At 35.0% G+C, this 20,212-nt stretch overlaps 2 protein-coding genes across 2 annotated transcripts in view; both read right to left on the reverse strand.

Annotated features, from left to right (window-relative positions):
* Positions 1-7,071, reverse strand: part of LOC123864303 (alpha-tocopherol transfer protein) — a 28,103-nt gene extending 21,032 nt beyond the window's left edge. The window contains exon 1 of the mRNA XM_045904652.1: positions 6,969-7,071. The gene's annotated coding sequence lies outside the window, so the exon portion shown is untranslated. The remainder of the gene's footprint in view (positions 1-6,968) is intronic.
* Positions 7,072-14,226: 7,155 nt separating this feature from the next.
* LOC123867223 lies at positions 14,227-16,590 on the reverse strand. Its single transcript, XM_045909163.1, has one exon. The coding sequence runs from the start codon at positions 16,588-16,590 to the stop codon at positions 14,227-14,229; it is 2,364 nt and encodes a 787-aa protein (XP_045765119.1).
* Between the last annotated feature and the right edge of the window lie 3,622 nt (positions 16,591-20,212).

Here is a 20,212-nt window from a genome sequence, read left to right on the forward strand (position 1 = left end):
ATAATATATAAAAAAATAACAGCGGAAGGGAAGCAACTCAAGGCGTTAAAAAATCCTTCTTAAAAATACATTAAAACAATTAAAATAACAATTCAGTAATTGTCTGGTTGATAGCTGACCATGACAGCGTTACTGACCGGGGCAGAGTGAACTAGAGTGTGGGAACCCTCGCGGCCTCGGTTTGATCCTGAATCGACGATATCACACTAATATTATAAAGGCGAAAGTTTGTGTGTATGTGTGTGTGTGTGTGTATGTGTGTGTGTGCGTGTGTGTGTATGTATGTGTGTGTGTGTGTATGTTTGTTACTCCTTCACGCAAAAACGACTTGACCGATTTGGCTGAAATTTGGAATGGAGATAGATAATATCCTGGATTAGCACATAGACTACTTTTATCCCAGAAAATCAAAGAGTTCCCACGGGATTTTGAAAAACCTAAATGCACGCGGACGAAGTCGCGGGCTCAGCTAGGGGCAAATATAAGCTATGGTGACGTAAAATCAAAGAAAAATAGGGCTACTTTAGGGTTACCTGTGTCAGATGTGCTAAAATTTGACGCCTGCCAGTGACGTCGAAGCGTCGACGTTTTGTTAGAAGTTCCCTAAAACTGTCGTGAACTGTGACGGAAGAGTGAGCCAAACACGAAAAACCTAATTTCAAAAAAAAAAAGGAAATTGTTCATTAGTGTAGGAAAAAATTATGGTTAAAAGAATATCACGTATTAGTGAAATGTTGTAGATAATTTAACGTGCAGAGAAAGATTCTTGTGCAAATATGACTCTGTGCGAGCCTTCTCAGTCAACAGAAGGTTTTAAATCGATTATATACCATAAAAAATTGTATAGTAAAAAGTACGTTAAAATGTACACAAAAATTATATTCTAACGTGCAACTCTATTATTTTTTCAGTTTTTGCGTGGGAAAAAACTAAAATGCCTATCTAGTATCTACTTGTTAGCTTTACTTAGTTTGGTGTTATAGTTAAGTTTAACCCTTTATAATCATAACAGATACAACGCGACCTTGAACAACATACAATTTATTCAAGGCCCGTATCATAAAAACCTGTAGGTAGAGCAGGTCCGTGAAAAAGTCGAGAACTGGTTGGCGAATCAAGTAAAAATAAAATTAAAAAATAACTCTTGTAGGCATAATATCTACAAGGTTGCGTGTAAAGTCAATAATAAAAACTTGCCAAAATAATTAATAATTTATAAACTAAGCAGTTATAAACTAATAATGAAAAAAAAAGATTCCGATGAATTGAGAACCTCCTCCTTTTGAAGTCGCTTAAAAAGACGTGCACCGAGGACAGCTTATCTCTGTAGAGAGATCTCTTACAAGAGCGCTAAAATGTGGGAAAATGAATTTGAAAATATTGAATAGGTACGTACCTACAATCTAACAAAATTTTAACAATTGAATATCACTAGCAGTAACGGTGAAGGGAAACATCGTAAGGAAACCTGCATATCTGAGGATTTTCTATAATAATTGCAAAGGTGTGTGAAGTCTGCCAATCCACACTTGACCAGCAGCGTTCCTAAACCCGTCTCATTCTGTGAGAAGACCCTTTCTTAGTAGTGGGCCAGCAACGTGTTCAGATGCGAAGATGATGACGGTGTACCAAAAATATCCACTAACAAAAATTGAGTATCAACCATTATAATTGGTCATTGGTATCAACATAAAAGAATTTTAATATGCCGGAACGTTTTCCGCTAAGGGAATCTGTTAATTACAACCTTTGGTACGTTTTATAAACGTAAACATTACATCAATACTTATGTTGATCTTTAAGTATACTGTTAAATGCATAACACTAGTGTGTTAAAGGGTACAAACAAATATTGTATGTGCGATACACACTCGATAAAACACATATTGAAAAAATATGCAGATTGAATGGAAGTCAGGAAGTTTCTGACACCAATTAACCACCATTTTGTAAAAGCACTTCTTCGGCTGAGTTAACCCATTGTTAACAAAACAATAAGACATTTTCTTGCGTAAAATTTTAAGCTTGGGTGTTATGTGCGAGAAAGTGGAACTATACCAAATTATTATGTTGTGATGTGTTTATGGGGGTTTAATTTTTGTGCCATCTTTGGCTTAGCACCCTGGGACTGTGGGGCACGGTGACTCGAGCTATTTCAAGATTCTTCGAAAAATATTGACGAGTCTATTGGAGAACCAAGAGCTGGTACTGGTAGCTACCTCGGCCAACGAGTTAGTTTGGCCATCCAATGTAACAATGCAGGTAGCTTTCTGAGTGCTAGTTTTTGTTTGTTTGGCGATCTTTCCCAGACAACCATTGGAGAAAGGAGAAGATAGTGCCAACGGAATGGTGTGCAAGCTACGCTACATAGACATATAATAAACTACATATAGCTTCAGGGTGGTTTCGACAAGTCAGAAAAATAAGTCGGAACCTAAAACTTAGGCCCTATTTCAGACGATAATTTCAAGGGTATGAATTGGGTCACATTTTTTCTCAACAATGAGGTAATTGATTATGGAGGATGAGGATTTCTTACTAATATTTCGTACGTGAGGAGTTTGTTTATTGTGTGTGAATCATCTAAGCTACCTACTATTTATAGAATACCGTTCTTAAATCCCGCGACGTAATCAGCTGCACGTGCGTACAATTAAACCTAATGAAAAAATGTATGGAATATTGTGCATGTTAATATTGACTGGAGCATTTATTTTTATTATGATGATCGCACTATATTCCTAGATATTTTTTTTTTCTAATTTTGTTAATAAATCCTTCTGTATTATGAATAATGAGTGAATAAAGTTAATAGCATTTCGTTTCTTTACGCCAAAGTGTTATTAGTTTTACACCATTGTCCCCACTTTGTCCCCGTTAAGTTTTTTAGTGACATGATTTACTACTGTAATATGCGTCATAATATTCCAATCAAGTGAAATATATGACGGTAATTTGACTGAATTATTAATTAGAGCGGCTTGACATTGGCCTAAGCCCGAAGGCCATCGCATATTAAAGTTTTTTTATTTTATACTCATTAAGACGTCAGAGTTACTAAAAACACACTTTTAAAAATCAACACTTTATTATTCTGCTATGCTGATATTCGTCGTATACATCGCCAAATGTTAGTGTATTTGAAGCAGGTAGCCCTAATGTAGCCCTATTTTTCCGATTCCGATTTTAAACGAATTCAGGATCAGGATCAGCAAATTCAGGAAATTCTTTCCTGTTTTTCACTAACTGTAAAATTAGGTAGAACCCTAAAATTGTGTTTAGCTTAGTTTTACTAGTAAAGTAGAACCTCAGAATACGTAATAGTACACAACAAAGAAAAATTGTAACTTTTCAATAACACAAATCATGGAAACGCGCTTGGGTTCAAGCGAATAGTAACTTAGCAAAATGACAAGCATATGCAGCAAAGGGCCTTCGATTGTGTCGAAATGTCATCCAGTACCTACTATCATTATTCTACTGATGAACATAAATAGGCTTCTACGCAATCCTACGTTAGATATCTATCAAGGGTTGTGATTGAACCGGTATTTTCCATATTAATCATGATTTTGTTATTACAGCTCCAATTTGTAAGTTGATTTTAATGATGTAGAAAATTAAAAAATCGATTTCCTAATTGGTCGTTAAAATATTATCTAAATCGATTAGAAACGTATTACATTTTCTAGAAAAATACTGTTATCTGTCTGCTCCAGCTTCGAAAGTTGACTAAAATGAAGAGAAAGGTTATAATATTTTTTGATGAGAAATTCTACAATAATAATGTTAATACATTTATCTATAATTTCGTCATCATTCAAATAATGATCTTATTGGGCAACTTTGTGTGGCATTTTAAAATGATTGATGGCGAATCGTGGTAACCCTGACAAAATTCTCTTTAAAATGTTTTGAGAATCAACGTAAACCAAAGTTAAAATAAACGCAATAAAATCTGTGCAAGCGAAAGGCAAATAAGTAAATTATATAATTAATAAGGTATTTTTATAGCTATTTTTTAAGAAAACTCAATTTTTTTTTAATTTTTTTTTTTTTAAATAATACCATGATGACATCTTCGCAAAACGTACAAATGTACAACGAGGTAAAAATACGTGCTACTGAATTTCATACCATACGTTGCCCGTCCATAACAAATGAAAGTTTTATGGCAACGGCAACAAAAATTAGGAGTTGTTCCGTCGCCAGAGATGAAACTTCGTGAGGTTTTTATTGGGTATAGGAGTCCGATATAAGCACCGTGCTCCCCCTATGACCGGTGGTATCCATGATGGATTTTCCTCACGGAAAAGGGTCTCAAAAGTACCTACCTCAGTTAATCATTATCATCAAAAATTAGTAACAAAACTTCAAAGCACCAAAAAGTGTCATATTACAAGCGAAACCAGAAACTAAACAAGTTTTGTTCGAATAATCAGTAACAAAAAAAAAAGTAGATACTTACGCAAATATATTAATACAATCAAGAATTATCAAATCGGCCAATATTTTTTATAGTCCTAAGATCATCCATCTCTCTTTTATATCAAAGGAACGTATAAATACTAAATCTTAGTACCCAAGAGGAACAAAAGGCGTCCTTGTTAATGTATTCACGTCTTTCATGAGTCGCGACTGATGTTTACACTCGCCTGTATACGCGTAAGTGCATGGTACTTTAGTATATGCTACACATGCATAACAGGCGTCAAGGTCAGGCCGCTCGTCGTTGACCGATGATGGTCGGTAGGTTACGCACACATTTACGTTTTGAGCTTAACTTGTTTGCACACTGCTGTAAAAGGTGCTTGCGGCCGTACGGAGCACATTTTTCAGTACTCTGAAAATACGAATGCAGCGTATTGCACGAAAAGATTGCACCGGACAACCATGTCTATTATTACGTCATTTACCGCGGGCTTCAAGCAATATTATTCATAGCTATAAGGGCGTATCTGGATCCCTTAGTTTTTAGGAGATACAAGGCACTAATAACTATTATTTTAATAGTTCATATCTACGTCAAAAAGTACCTATTTCATTATTTTCTTTAAAACAACAGCTAATTTTATGATAAAGAGGCTTTTTATCGAAATCAAAAAGCATTTTTTGTTTAGCTCCCACGGCTTGAAGCCTGCGAAATAATTTCGATACTGGAAAATGCGTTGCGACTTGCGGCGGATGCGCCATTTGCATTTTTGAACCTCCGCTTCTCTTGCAGCAGTATGTGATCAACTTTATATTAATGCGTGTACGTCGCTATTTACCTATATCTACTTACGTTTTTGACTCGCGACGCAACGAGGAGTGTTATAAGTTTAACCGCTTTGTCTGTCTGTCTGTCTGATCAAAGCACTCAAAAAAGATAGACCGATTTGAATGCCGATTTTTTTACTCAAAAATGTGTTTCATCGAGATGATTTTTAGGTATGATTAATAAAAAACTGTTTAGCCGTTTGAGGATTATCATCGGGTAATTGGGGAATCGTAGTCATGAAAATGATGTTTATATTAATTTTACCTGTCTTTTTTTATAATACTGCAATAATATGATAACCTTAGCCTGATGCAGTTAGCAGGACAGTCTTTGAATTACACAATTCCTCGTCAATTTACAGCACGTGTATCGCGTTTGAGCTCATTGATTTGGTCGCGATGAGTAGTTGGCTTACAGACAGTGACCATCAGGTCCTTAATCCTGATGGAGCAGGTTATTCAATAAGTTTTTAGGTAATAGGATGTCCAGTGTATTATGTGTATGTAAACCGACACATTTTGCATGTCCTGGATGATTAAAAATTTTGAATTTGTACTTGTTGTTGACTTAATTGTTATAAATATTTTTTTTAATAAATCGTTACTATTTTTATTTATATGCTGCATTTTTTTTAATATGGTATAGGTATGGTGGCTATATGAAAGATAAATTTAAAAATCTAAAAGTCTGAAAATTCTAAAAAATTGCATGTTCGTCTGTGGTAGATAGTTAGTATTTGTAGAGTAGGAGTTACTATTTTGAAAAGGACATTTTTGTAAACATATTTACTAGATATTTCAGTGATTTTACCGTTTAACGATAACTTATCTTTATTTATACTTACACAAAAATATTAGCAAAAATAAATACTTAACATGTTTTGTACAGCAATAACAATAACGAGAGCAATCGCATCTATTCAATTTAACCTTATCATAATATCTCCGACATAATCTATTTCTAGGACGCAAGATTGATAATAGCTTTAGTTCATAAATCATAATTGTATTTTGTTAAAGTTATAATTTTTTCAACATTGTACACAATTACATAAGGCTTGCCTATCATCATACCGGGTGTATAATCAGATAATAGGTAAGTAATTATACGTTTTATCAATTTACGTGAAATTTCAATTGAATAATAATTATTTTTTTAATCGTTATAAAAATGACTTTGTTTATTTCAGTAATAAAAACTGATATCAAATTGGTATTTTATTTAGATTTCACGCTTTCAATACCGGGAGATAAGGACTGGAATAAAATAATTAAAATCGTTTCCACGATCCTATTGGCTGGTAAAATTCATAAATGCTTCGAATAAAACCATCGAATTTAAATGCCTAGGTCACTGAACGAACCTTGAAAGCAGCCGAAAAGAACCTTCGATCAACAAAGGAACGCATGCAACAAAATTCGTTTTAAAAAGAAAATATAACAAAACTTATTGAGTATATTTAATACAATTTCTTTCAATGAGTTAAATTTAATACACGATTTAGTTATTTGTGGATGCGCACCAAATTCGTATCAATACAAAAAAAAACAAATATCAACAGAACGTACCATAAAATATGCTCCCGACAAACAGTTGTTACAGTTTGGACGCTAGTCAAAATGTTAATGTACCTAACAAAGCTAAAATGTTGATACAATACTATAAAGAAATAATGAATAAAAACCTATAAAGAAAAATAAATACTTACGAAGTTTTGTGTGATGGTATATAAACGCACACAAGCACACACGGCACGGCGCGACGTCTATGCTCAACGAAACACTCCGGCGCAATGTTTTTAAAGTGTCTATATATTCCCATAATATTATTTGCACGGTGCACCCAACTACAATACATTTAGGGCGGCCAAATTTTCAAGGCTGCAATTCAGGACGAAGCAGCCGGCGAGTTTTGAAAGACAGAGTCACGTAGTGATACAAGTTACAACTCATAATAACATGCTTCTGGTATTGGTTTGTCGACCAGGTGATCCTTCGACCAGCAGGCTGCCATTGAAATGCCACTTCAGCAGCGTTTCCGTCCTCTCTTCGCAACACCTGAAGGAGGTCCGTTTAAGCAGACCTTAAAACTCACGCGGAACAATGTGAAGGTAATGGAAAACAACTGATGCAGCCCTAAGAATAAAAGGACTTCATCATTGTGATCTTTAATATGCTAAACATTGTGGAAATCCGATAAGATCGGAGAGAATTAAGACAAAAGATCTACCGTTTTACGTGCTCTCCTAAGCACAGGAGTGAAACATCGCTTCTTCAGGCTAGTACTGAGAATTTCTTACCAACTATTTTTTGTACGAAAATCGAACCTAGGAATTCGTCATCCGCAGTCAAACAGGCCAACCACTAGTCAATTAGAAAATGAATTAATCCAATTTGTTATTGAGAAAGAAAAAATGTGTTTGTTTTACATAAACCTACCTACAGGAAGGACAAAACGAGAGTCCAAACTGTCCAAAGAACAAAATATCAAACTTTTGTTGTGAGTTTGATAAGACATACCTTCTTAAAAACAATACATATTCCAATTAAAAAAAAAAAACATAAAAAAAGATGCTAATTCATATCGGGAGGCCTTGGCCGCAATCCTTATTTTGCGTATTTTTGCGCAAGTTTGTTATAAATGTACTTAATGAATCAATATAATTATTTACGTAATTAATAACGACGAAGAAGCTAACAGTCAAGTATACGCCTGGACAGGGCTAAGTTTGTTTTTTTTTATCGTCAATACTTCAACGCCTGAAGACAAAGTCTTTAATCAGTGTGTTTTTCCCGTTTTCACTAAAGGGGCTGAAACTGGATGAGGCTGAAGGAATTTCTTTGAAACATAAGATTCTAGATGATGAGATCCGCAGATCCATATTAAGCGACCAGAGCAAGCTGAAGTACCAGTGGGTAAGCCCTGCTTGTCGTGGGAGCGATGGTCGCTGATGCCAGAAAGTTCTAGATTGGAGACCATAGTAAGCATAGCTTGGGTGCCTCCAGAAAAGATAGACTTACTAAATTAAGTGGCTGAATTAAGAAGCTAAGAACCAGGTGTGGTGGCGCTCTTTAAGAAAGGCATGCTCAGCAGTAAATGTTCTCAAGCTGAAATGATGATGGTTAATTAATTACAATGTATATTTATCTCTACCGTACTCAGCAATTAAAAATAGATTAGGTACAATAAAATAAAATGCTCATTACAAACTTTATCTTCTCCTTCCTCTATTCCTGGGCCTATTTCCGCAGTTCGACTTGTGTACGTCTCTTGTACGTGAGACCGCTAGTGCGTAGTAGCATCGTAAAACCACAGTAAAACTGAGGTAGGTAGTAGTACTAACCTAACATGCTAGCGTGCGTCGTGCGTCAGGTATAACTAATACATGGGTTGGGTGCCCACCCAATAATTTAGATCTCTTTTTTTTAAATACTTACGTTAGTCTTTCAAAATTGGCTATTGGCTCTATTTGATACAATAGTTAATCATATACAATCATCATACACTTTGTTTCGGGAGGTGTGTGAACTTGCATTCTCATGATGGACTATCCTGTGGTTTCAGCCTCCATTTTATAATTACATTTCAGAAAATATAAAGAGTATCATGCTAATCTGCATGTAGTATCCTACGATCTACCCAAGGTTTGGTTGCACTATGGCTAGAATTCAGTACAAACCAGGAAACCAATTTTAGGGTTCCATACCCGAAAAGTGCCAACGGGACCAGCCTCCGCTGTCCGTCCATCTGTCCTCCGCCCGTCTCCGTCCGTCCGGCTGTCTGTAGCTAGGTTGAAATTTTCACAGAATGTCTATTGCCGTTATAACAACAAATTGTAAAAATTTCACAAGGGACGCCATGAAAATGAAAAAAAATTAATAAGTGTTATTTCTTGTACGTCTGCCAATCCGCACTTGGCCAGCGTGACAGACTATGGCTACTAACTACCCTGCTCACTCTGAGAGGAGACTGGTGCTCTATTGAGCCGGCGATGGGTTGATCATGATGATGATGATTTCTTGTACGGTTCTTGGTACGGATCCCTTCATGTGCGAGGCAACTCGCTCTTGACTATTTTTGATGTGCTTCGAAAGTGGTCAATTTTCGTTGGTTTTTTTCCGTGACTAAAATGATTTTACAAAACGAATTGGAAGTCTATCAGTTAATTTCTGAACAATGATTAGTTATGCAAAACTTGGGTCACCTTTGGCCTTCAGACAAGTGATGGATCTGTCAAGAAAAAGTTTACATGTCCTTTATTCTGTTTGCAGGATTATCAATCAGCTTTTGATTCAAGAATGCCTAGACATTTCTTGGTGTCTGTATGTCTCGATCAGATCACGCACATCATTTTATATGGTGACTGAGTCATTCAATTAATGCATTAGTATCGCGTTTAAAAAACTTCAAAATTAAGAGCTTCATGGTTCCTTACAAAATGACAATTTTCTCATCAATTCTCTTCATTTTTGCTAGCGTAGCGTACCTACACCCTGTATATTAGGATTATTCCATACATTTTGTTTCTCAGAAAACAAGCACCTAGTTTTAAGCGTTGATGGTCCTGGGATCTTACTCTATAGTAGGTACTCTACTTTTTAAGCAATACAATAATGATATGTAACAAAGTGGAGCAGGTATATGCTACTCTTATCGTCATATTACATTATAAGTAAATGTGAGCACCGTTTCGCACGGTCATGTGGAGGTTTCCCGGGAATTACTGGCTGGCAGAATTTGCTGACAACGATGAGGCTACAATATCACTTAAAAGTCTTCGCCACATACCTATTGGCGAAGCATTAGGTTGGGCTTAGATTTAGAATAGAAAATTAATTTATAATATTTTTAACTAGCTATGTATCTATGGAGTTTTTTACGTGATCTAATCAGAAATGAGGAGATCCGTAGCAAAACCAAAGTAACCACATATCTCAGCGACTTGCGATTTGCGAAACTGAAGTGACAATGGGCAGGGCACATAGTTCGAAAAACCGATAGACCTTAGGGTCCCAATGTACTATAATGGCGACCTCGCTCCGGAAAGTGTAGCGTTAGAAGACCCTGCCACTAATTATCTATCTGTAATCTGTCAATGAGTTTCTTAGCAACATTGTTATTTGTCAAGAATTATATGATCTTTTTTGCCAAATAACAAAGTTGCTAAGTTATTTATCAACAGATTAAAGATAGATTGATTTATTATTTAATTTCTGCCGTAAGTGGATAAACGACATCAATTGAGTCGCAGGGAACCGCTGGGTTCAGGTCGTGCAAGATCTTGGCGTGTGGAACTCCCTACGAGAACTATCGGGTGACAATGATGATGATGACGATGGTTCTTAGCTAATAAAATTAGGATGAATAAAAAAAATCTAAGCTGAAAATCGCAAAATGCCTGAGAAGGGATACCTACTTTAATGATAACGGTTTGGTTAAACCACCACCACCTACCATGACAGAATGTGTATTTAATATTCACTATGCCTACTTCCCCATGCCGCCGTGGCAAAAAAAAAGAGAAATTAAATGTAAAATATTATATGCCTGTTAAATATTCAATCATAATATACTTAATTATTAAATTATATAAAACTAAAACAATCGCCTGGGAAAATCTTTACACGTCATAATATTATGAAATGCCTGGGTACATATTTTTACATTCAATTAAACCATAGATAGTAAGACGAATTCTAATGCCTACCTATGAAATAAATTGTTGTGGTTTCGCAATTCTGTAGTTTAAGCCGCTAGTAATTGATTTAACTAAGTCTAATTAATAATTAGACATAGACGGGGCATGTGGTAGGGCAGGTGATTAAATACTAATTTGCGTAATGATTGGTTGAACAGAACCTATACCTAAACATAACAATTTACGCAATTAGTTTAAAATTTTATTGCAGAACATGCAATAAAATCTTTTGTAAAAAAAGCAGTAAACATTATCATTGACTAATGAATGAACATTCTGAAAACTGCCAAAAGAGGATTTCCATTTATTTTTATAGGTATGTATACCGTATAATCCATACTATTCTTTTTGATAAGTAATCCATATGCCTGTCTGTTTGTCTGTGTTACCTTTTCACGACTCATCCATTCAACTTCTTTTGGCATTTGCTAGGCACAAAGATAGCTTGCATCCCGATTCCCAGAGCACGCACTGCTAATTTTTAATCCGGAAAATCAAGGTCTCCCCACGGGGTTGAAAAAAAAACCGTACTGCATGTCGTCGAAGTCTCGGCCATCGCCTATTAAGAATTAAGAATTATTGGTCTATGTTATTCCAAACAACGACTTCCGACCAATCCTTATTAACCGACTTCCAAAAAAGGAGGAGGTTCTCAATTCGTCGGGATCTTTTTTTTTTTTTTTATGTATGTTCCCCGATTACTCAAAGACCCCTGGACCGATTTGGAAAATTTTTTTTGTTTGAAAGGGTATACTGTGCAGGTGGTCCCATATAAATTTGGTGAAGATCTGATGAATATCTTCGGAGATGGAGAACAGAACTCCTCAATGGATAAGAGCAAATTGCTCGCGATCAGTGTAATAGCTTAGTAAACAGTAGGGTTTTAACTGGGCATAGCATATTATAGTACAGTGGGGCCACTAAAAATTGTGAAATAAAAAATTTTCAAAAGAAAAATAAAACCGACTTCAAAAACCAAAAACACTAAAAAGTAGAAAATAATTTTTGTTTAGCTACACATGTAATGTACCTAGGTATGAAGTCGGGCGAGCTTCACTCTTGGATTTCTAATTTTGTTTTAATATGCTCGCTCGACTTCATACCTAGGTACATTACATGTGTAGCTAAACAAAAATTATTTTCTACTTTTTAGTGTTTTTGGTTTTTGAAGTCGGTTTTATTTTTCTTTTGAAATTTTTTTTTAAGTTAGGTAGTTATAATTAAATTAAATTTTAAGATCCTACATAGTTTCACACGGTTTTAAAAATAAAACAATTATTTAAAACCATAGTCAATGCATTAAGCTCAGTAATGGCACATGATACTTACCTACTGTAAAGTTTGAATCAGAAACTAGCACCTAAGTTGCAATATTAGAATTAACATTTTGTCCGCGACTGCGCCCACATAGTGAGGTTTTTTAAAATCCCATGGATAGATATGGCGTAATAATGATGTAAAAAATTAAATAGAATAAAAACAGACACACTTTTGGATTAATAATAATTAATTTATACAGTAAGCACAGATATTTTTGATAAGTTTGAATTTATTATTTATTGCAGTAAAGAAGGCGACAAAAATACGAGTGCAATAAAATATCGAAATATAATAATATTACATTATACATCCTAGATGCATAAATTAATTCCGTATCAGATAAATAAGAATAAAAGTATATCTAAATTAAGTGATATCCACTCTTATAGGTGTCTATAGAGAAATTAGAGTAGGTCGGTACATGTTCCCCCCCCAGCCATGCTCTGAGGGACCGCAGTTCGTAACAAAAAAACCACGGTTTGTTCTAAAAAGGCCGGGCAGGTTTATTGAACCCAAGGACGAACACACTTTGATAAATATTTTACATGAGTATATATTTCTTACATAGTCGATCAAGACCGCGACATATTGGTCGTACAGAGCCATCTATTATCTGGCTTGGTAAACAGTATAATTGGTCTTGAACATACCGCCCGCCAAGGACATTTAGTGAGAAATGTCCTTAATTAAATGTGTTAATATTATGTACTCGTAAATATGACTATGTTCTTGGTGGGTGGTCTTACATGGTTTGAAACTTGTGCTAAATGAACTATAAATGAACTAGATTGAACTTTGAAATTACATAATGTTAAATGCACTAGTCTTGAAGTTTGAACTAAATTAAACAATTATTAATGAACTAAATTGCGCTTTTAAACCATGCAATGGTTTGCTCTTACATGTAATAAATTTACAAATTTGATCTTATGAACTATAGATATTATCAAACTTGAGCTATACATAAACTTAAACTATAACAATTTCTTATTATCTAACTAACCTATACATACAGTGTTGATCTAGTAACAGTTTGACCTCAACGATGACTAATCGCATTTTGAATGAATTGCCACCTTTTCAGTATACTTACATTGGACTCAAAATAGTTAAGTATTATTAACCTTTGGTACAGCTATCAGTGGCCCTACGGATCTTACAAATATCGGTGTAAACGGCAGAGAGTCACTGAGATCTGAACTGTCTCCAGATATGGGCTGTTTTAATGTATATTTTAAATTGTAAGCAACTTTTGTCCTCCTTAGTACTTGAAATATTGTTCTTAAATTCTTCGGTTCGTACTTTCTTCTTCAGTAAATATTTTGAAACTAAATAAGAGTTTGATCTCCTTCCGAATGAACTTTTAACTCTGTCGGCAACTGGATACCTAATGTGGATTTTGTCATCTGCACTGTGTATACTTATTTAAATGAATCACCGAACTTGTGCAATTTAATACTAGCTTCTGTTGTGTGCTTCACCATCGTGGGACTTGTACTGTAGTAAGTTGTTCTACTTCTTCAAGGTAAGTATTCTTTTATTTTCATTAAAATTATGCTAAAATTGTCTTTTGCTATTTTGCTACACCGAATATGCTTTTTTTTTCTGTTGAATAAATATTTTTTGCTTTTATACTTAGTGCTATCCACTCTAGTGGCCTATATGATGTATACTAACTGATAATATTGATCTTTTTGTTTCAGGTCCAGACGTTGGCTTCAGTATTCACCGAGCATCTAGATTGATCTTCGCTTCGGATAAAGGTAAGTTCTAAATCCTATGGTACTCTTTTTCCATTTTTATTTTTCCCTTGATCTTTAGTTTGTCCTTAATAATTTTTGTCCTTTAATTTTTGTTGTTCTTTTGCTCTAGTTGTTCTAGTTGTCCTTTTTGTTCTATAATTTTTGTTCTAGCGTTCTTTTAGTTCTAGTTGTCCTTTTTTTTTGTTCTAATATTCATTTTTGTTCTTCATGTCTTTTTTGATCTTGAGGCTAATTTTGCTCTGTTTGTTCTTTTCCATTGTGTTCTGTTTGTGCTTACCCTTGCTTAAGGTGTCTTGCTGTTGCTTGTCGTTTTCTTGTGTGTGGTTTTGTATGTTCTCTTGATCTTCTTTCTTATATATGCTTGTTAATATATCTACTTTATTGTTATTCCATTTTTCAGCTTGTTCTTTTAAGGTTGTCTTATCGTTTCTTACGAATGCATGATGTGGTAAGTAGACAGTTTCATTATTTTCTCTGTCATTTATGTTTACAGATTTTATATGGCCTAATTGTAAATTTCTGTTGTGTTCTATTTGTTTCAGATCTAAATTCTTCGATAGCCTTTTGTCTGATGGTTGGGTTTTGGTTACGTTCAGGTGTCGTGTCCGATTGCGACCTTCATCTGTCCTATTTGGTGTTCTTGGTTTGAACTTTTGCTCTACTTCTATCCGTTTTGAATTTTTAGTTTCAGTGACCTGAGCATGCATAACCGATATTTTCGGAGTGTCCTCGTTGTTCTTGTTAAATTGTTCGTTAACTGTGCCAGACAGAATCCACCCTAATGTTGTTCTTTGTGCTATAAGTTTCCCATTACGGCTCTTCTTTATGCCTTCTTGTACTGTTTGGCTATAAATATTAGCACCCAACAGCATATCAATAGCCTTAGGAGTGTTAAAATGGGGATCTGCTAGTTGTAAGTTCTTTAATTCTGTCCAGTCCAAGTTATGCACTTGACGTTCCGGTAAAAACGTAGTTATGTTCTTCAGCACGTAAGCTGTGACCTGTATGTTGTTGTCCTGGTTTGTCCTTGATCTTAATTTGATGGTAACTACATATTTTGATCGTATGGCTTTGTTTCCTCCTAGTCCAGTAATCATTCCGCTTACAGGAGTCTTCTTAAGACGCAACAGCTGGACTGCAGCCTCAGTTATAAAACTGGCCTGCGATCCTTGATCTAACAAAACTCTGAGGATATGATCCTTACCAGCTTCAGACTCGGTGTTTACTAATGCCGTAGGAAGTAAAACCTGACCGCAACTGGAAATCCTTTGAGTTGAAAGACATGAAACTATTGGTGGAGTATTAGTTAAAGTGCTAGTACTCTCAACAGGTTTTTCTGCCGTTGAACTGGAAGCTGTGCTCTCGATCTCTTGATGCAAAAGGGAATGGTGACGCGATTTACAAATCCTGCAGGATCCAGGATTTCTGCACTGAGAAGATATGTGATTGCTGCCTAAACAGTTCACGCAAATTGAATTCTTGGCCACAAAGTCACGCCTTGTTGCGATATCTTCACCAGCAAACCTTTTACAAAAACACAATTTGTGTTGCTCTGAACAATACTCACAGCGCATAACTGAGGTATTTGTAGCTTTAAAAGACCTTGGTTTTGAACTAGAACCACTGTTGTACTGTACTGAAGGTTTTTTAGAATCTACAAATTCTAAAGCGCGAAAACGGTTTTCCATAAAAGTTTTAAATTGTTCTAAGGTTGGCAATTGATTCGAATCGACTAAACTAGAAATATGTAGCTCCCACTGTTTCCGTGTTTCGGAATCGAGTTTGAAAGTAACAATATGAATTATGATAATATCCCATGTGCTAACATCAATGTCTATATTTTTTAAGGCATTCAAGCAGTCTATGGTGGTGTCTATAAGGTCTTTTAGACCGGATGCTGACTCAGTGTTCATCTGTTTAATGCTAAACAAGCGTTTAAAGATGCATTTCGCTAAGTATTTTTTATTGTTGTACCTTTGTTCTAATAGAGACCAGCATCGACTGTAATTTGCACTAGTAATTGGTGTATGCCTTATTAACTGCTCTGCCTCACCCGTTATGTGAGCTTTCAAATAATTTAACTTTTGTACATTGTCTAAATCAGTATTATTGTGAACAAGAGAAACGAATAAATCACGAAATGTTGTCCATTCTGAATAACTACCCGAAAAGATTGGAATAGTAATTTTTGGAAGCTTTACTAACGGGCTGACCTTATCACTATTTGTACTAGGACTTGACTGACTTTCTGTTGACCTAAGTTGATTCAAAGTTCTTATTAAGAGAGATTTATAATTGAAATAGTGATCTTTAGTAATATCATAAATTTCTTTTACAACATACTGTGTACTTGCCAAAATATCTGGTTGTGAAATTTCAAACAATTTAGCATGATTTGCTCTAAAAGATAACCAATCTGTTTCTAAACTTTCCGATCTAATTTCTACGTACTCTTTGCTTATTCTTTCTTTTGCACTTTTCTTAAAATTGGATAAATCCCTTTTAATTGAATTATGTAAATCTAACTGCACATTTATTAGTCCTTCCATTTTGTACTCAAATTAAATTAATTATTGATCTACTTAGCTAAAATTTCACCTCTTTACTGACCTATTAAATAATCATTGTCCTCATTTGAACTCAAACTAAAAGTGTTCTAAATAATTCATTTGTACTAATTTAAGTTAAGCAACAACTAAAGAAAATACCCGAGTGAAAGCAAAGTTCTCGATTAAATTAACAAGTGTTCTATCAATCAAAATAATTCTATGTTCTATACCATCATGTAAATCACGAGTGTTTGATTGATCTAAAATTTCTATGTCCTAAATAATTTCAATGTTCTTTTATCTTGAAAAATTTACAAGTGTTTTACTGATCGAAAAATTCTATGTCCTAAGATATTTCTTGAAAATTTTACAAGTGTTTGAAACTTAAACAGTTCTAGGGGAAATCGGACATAGGTTCCCCGTTCCCTCGTTTTTAGTGAAATTATTCTAAGTCCTAACTAGCATGCAATTTACTCTAAGTTAAAGTTAAGAGTTTACTAATATTTCTACAAGTTTCAAATTCTATGTTCTTATTAGCTTGAATTTTCTAAGTTATTGAAACCAATGAAATAAAGTTCAATTTTGCTTGAAATATGAATCACTGACATAAAGTTTAATTTTGCTTGAAAAGTTGACATAAAGTTTGTACTCACGGTTTGACACTTCACTTGAACTATTGCACTCACACGTCACGATGACAGCTGTCAGCTTGACTTTGGCACCTGTCAGACTTGACTTTGACACCTGTCAGCTTGACTTTGACACCTGTCAAACTGGTCCTTGGTAGTCCATCCTTGGCGTACTAGGGTTGTCCTGCTCTGCACCGCTCGTCTCGCTCGCTCTCGCTGGTCCGCGCTGCTAGCGCCCTCTGCCGGCGCCTGCCGCCGCTGCTGGATCCACGTACTCTGGTGTCTGCAGCGATCCACTGCGAGTACGGTGAGTGGTCCACCAGTGGACCACTTGTTCTTCAAAAATATCCGGTTCTGGAGGACCAAAATGTTCCCCCCCCAGCCATGCTCTGAGGGACCGCAGTTCGTAACAAAAAAACCACGGTTTGTTCTAAAAAGGCCGGGCCGGTTTATTGAACCCAAGGACGAACACACTTTGATAAATATTTTACATGAGTATATATTTCTTACATAGTCGATCAAGACCGCGACATATTGGTCGTACAGAGCCATCTATTATCTGGCTTGGTAAACAGTATAATTGGTCTTGAACAGTACACAAAAAATGCATTCAAATAGTTTTGTCACACCAACAAACCGATACTATTTCAATTGCCTAATACATCTCGAGTCCACAGGATTTCGGACTGTAATCTTGTTTGAGCTATATTTTCCTCTTGACAATAAATTATCTTTGTTTATGTTTCCGTCTGATATGTAAGTTCCTTGCATAATCTTTTTACGCTTATATAATAACTCAAAATATAAAACCCCTGACACAAAAATCTCTATAAGAAAACTAGAAAAGAGCTGATAACTTTCAAACGGCTGAACCGATTTTCTTCGATTATTATAGCTAAGAACACTCTCGATCAAGCCACCTTTCAAAAAAAAAACTATTCGTTTAGGAGCTACGATGCCACAGACAGATAGACAGATACACACGTCAAACTTATAACACCCCTCTTTTTGAGTCGGGGGTTAAAAATAATAGCTTATCCTTGCGACTACATTCGCGTGGACTAGGTACACTTTCACCTTCCCTGAAACCCTATTTTATTCTTTTAGGGGTTCAATTTCCAAAAATCCTTTATATGCATGCGAAACAGCTCGATCCGTCTATAGCTACCTAATAGTTTGAGCGTTGATAGATCAGTCAATCAGTCAGTCTGTCAGCTTTTCCTTTTATATATTTAAAAGAATAAATTAATGTTTAACCGTTCGTCTGTTCGTTAACTATGCTTTCGAGCATCTTTCACCCGGTTAAGTTGAAACATTGTACAGTTGTGTTAGCACTTGCGGAAAGGTATGCCGGGTAATAGGTAGATATGTTTGATAAAAAAAAAAAGTGTTATAACAATTATAAAAAATTCCTGGCTCCTTTTTCATGTATTTGGAGCACCCCTGAAAAATAATTTAATTGAATTTCTAATTCAGAAATGGTTCTTGGTCTTATCAATAACAATTATTATTATTTATTTATTTAACTTTATACAAGGACACGTTACGTATGAGTTCCTACTCTGCGCCATGAAAACCTGTACCTACCTATTTGATAATATTATTATGTCAAATAAGTTGTTAGTATATTTTTACATTTGAATTTCGAACGAAGTCACGGTATTTAGTAGGGTACTACCACAAGAGTAATACAGTATCCGCAAATAGATGAGAGTTGTAAATTATATTAACTTAAAAATAAATTATGTGCAATTATGTGCATAATCATAAGAAATTAATGTTTCAATGTGAGCCAGTTGTGTAATTTCGCTGCTAAAAATGGCAATCAAACTTTTTTTAAATCCACAAATTTTATTGCATAAACATTACACAAAAATAACTCATTCATAAAATGCACCAATGCGGTTCATTTTTGTTTAATTAATAGTTTAGCATTTTTTAGGATTCCGTATATTCTGAGAAAAAACCCACTTATAGGATCACTGCTTTATCTATCGATCATAGATCACACCATAGACCCGTCAAGGGATTCAAAACCTAGTGGGTAGAGACTTCCCGTTGACCTAGAATCATGAAATCCGAAATTTTTTTATGATTTGCCAAAACAAACCCGGTATTTTGTGGAATGTCTAGGTATTCTATAGAATAACTGAATTGACTGAAATTATACAATTATAAATTAACCGTTCTCAAAAATTATTGCACAAAAACTGTCATTAAATTAATTAATTAATTTTAAAAATTATGAAGATACATTAGAATATTATTAGCTATTAAAATATTTTTAAAATTCTGAATAAATTATATCTACCCCCCTTTCAGGCCTGGTCTCTACCTAAGAGGAGTGGAGAAGAGATAAATAATATGCAGTCAAATGGCATATTATTGTATACTAGCTGATGCCCGCAGCTTCGCCCGCGTGGATTGGTAAGATCCCCTGCAGCATCAGGATTGCGGAGTTTGAATCCAATTTTTTTATGAAACAATGTCGCAAAGTTCCTCTATCGATTAAAAAAGAAATGACGCAAATCGGTTCAGAAATCTCGGAGATTTCGGTGCACATAGGTAGAAAAACACAACTCCCTTTTTGAAAGTCGGTTAAAAAAGTAGCCTATGTTACTCCCTGGTCAATTCTCTACTTGTCTGTGAAAATCCCGTCAAAATCGGTTCAGCCGTTCCGAAGATTAGCCTTTTCAAACAGACAGACAGACAAAAATTTTAAAAACGTGTGATTCAGTGTTGGTATCGTTCAAATAACCATATGAGCTTAATATGAGGTAGTTATTTCGAAATTACAGACAGACACTCCAATTTTATTTATTAGTATAGATTGAATACTTGAAAAGAGCAACCGCCGAGTTTCTTGCTGGTAACTCCCTGGACTTCTCGGTAGGAACGGCATTCCGAACCAGTGGTAGATTATTTTGACGATTCAAAAGCTTGACTTTTTATTCAATCAAACTTGTAAAAGTTTAATTGAATAAAAATACTTT

Source organism: Maniola jurtina, chromosome 1 (assembly GCF_905333055.1).
Source record: "Maniola jurtina chromosome 1, ilManJurt1.1, whole genome shotgun sequence".
Lineage (NCBI taxonomy): Eukaryota > Metazoa > Arthropoda > Insecta > Lepidoptera > Nymphalidae > Maniola > Maniola jurtina.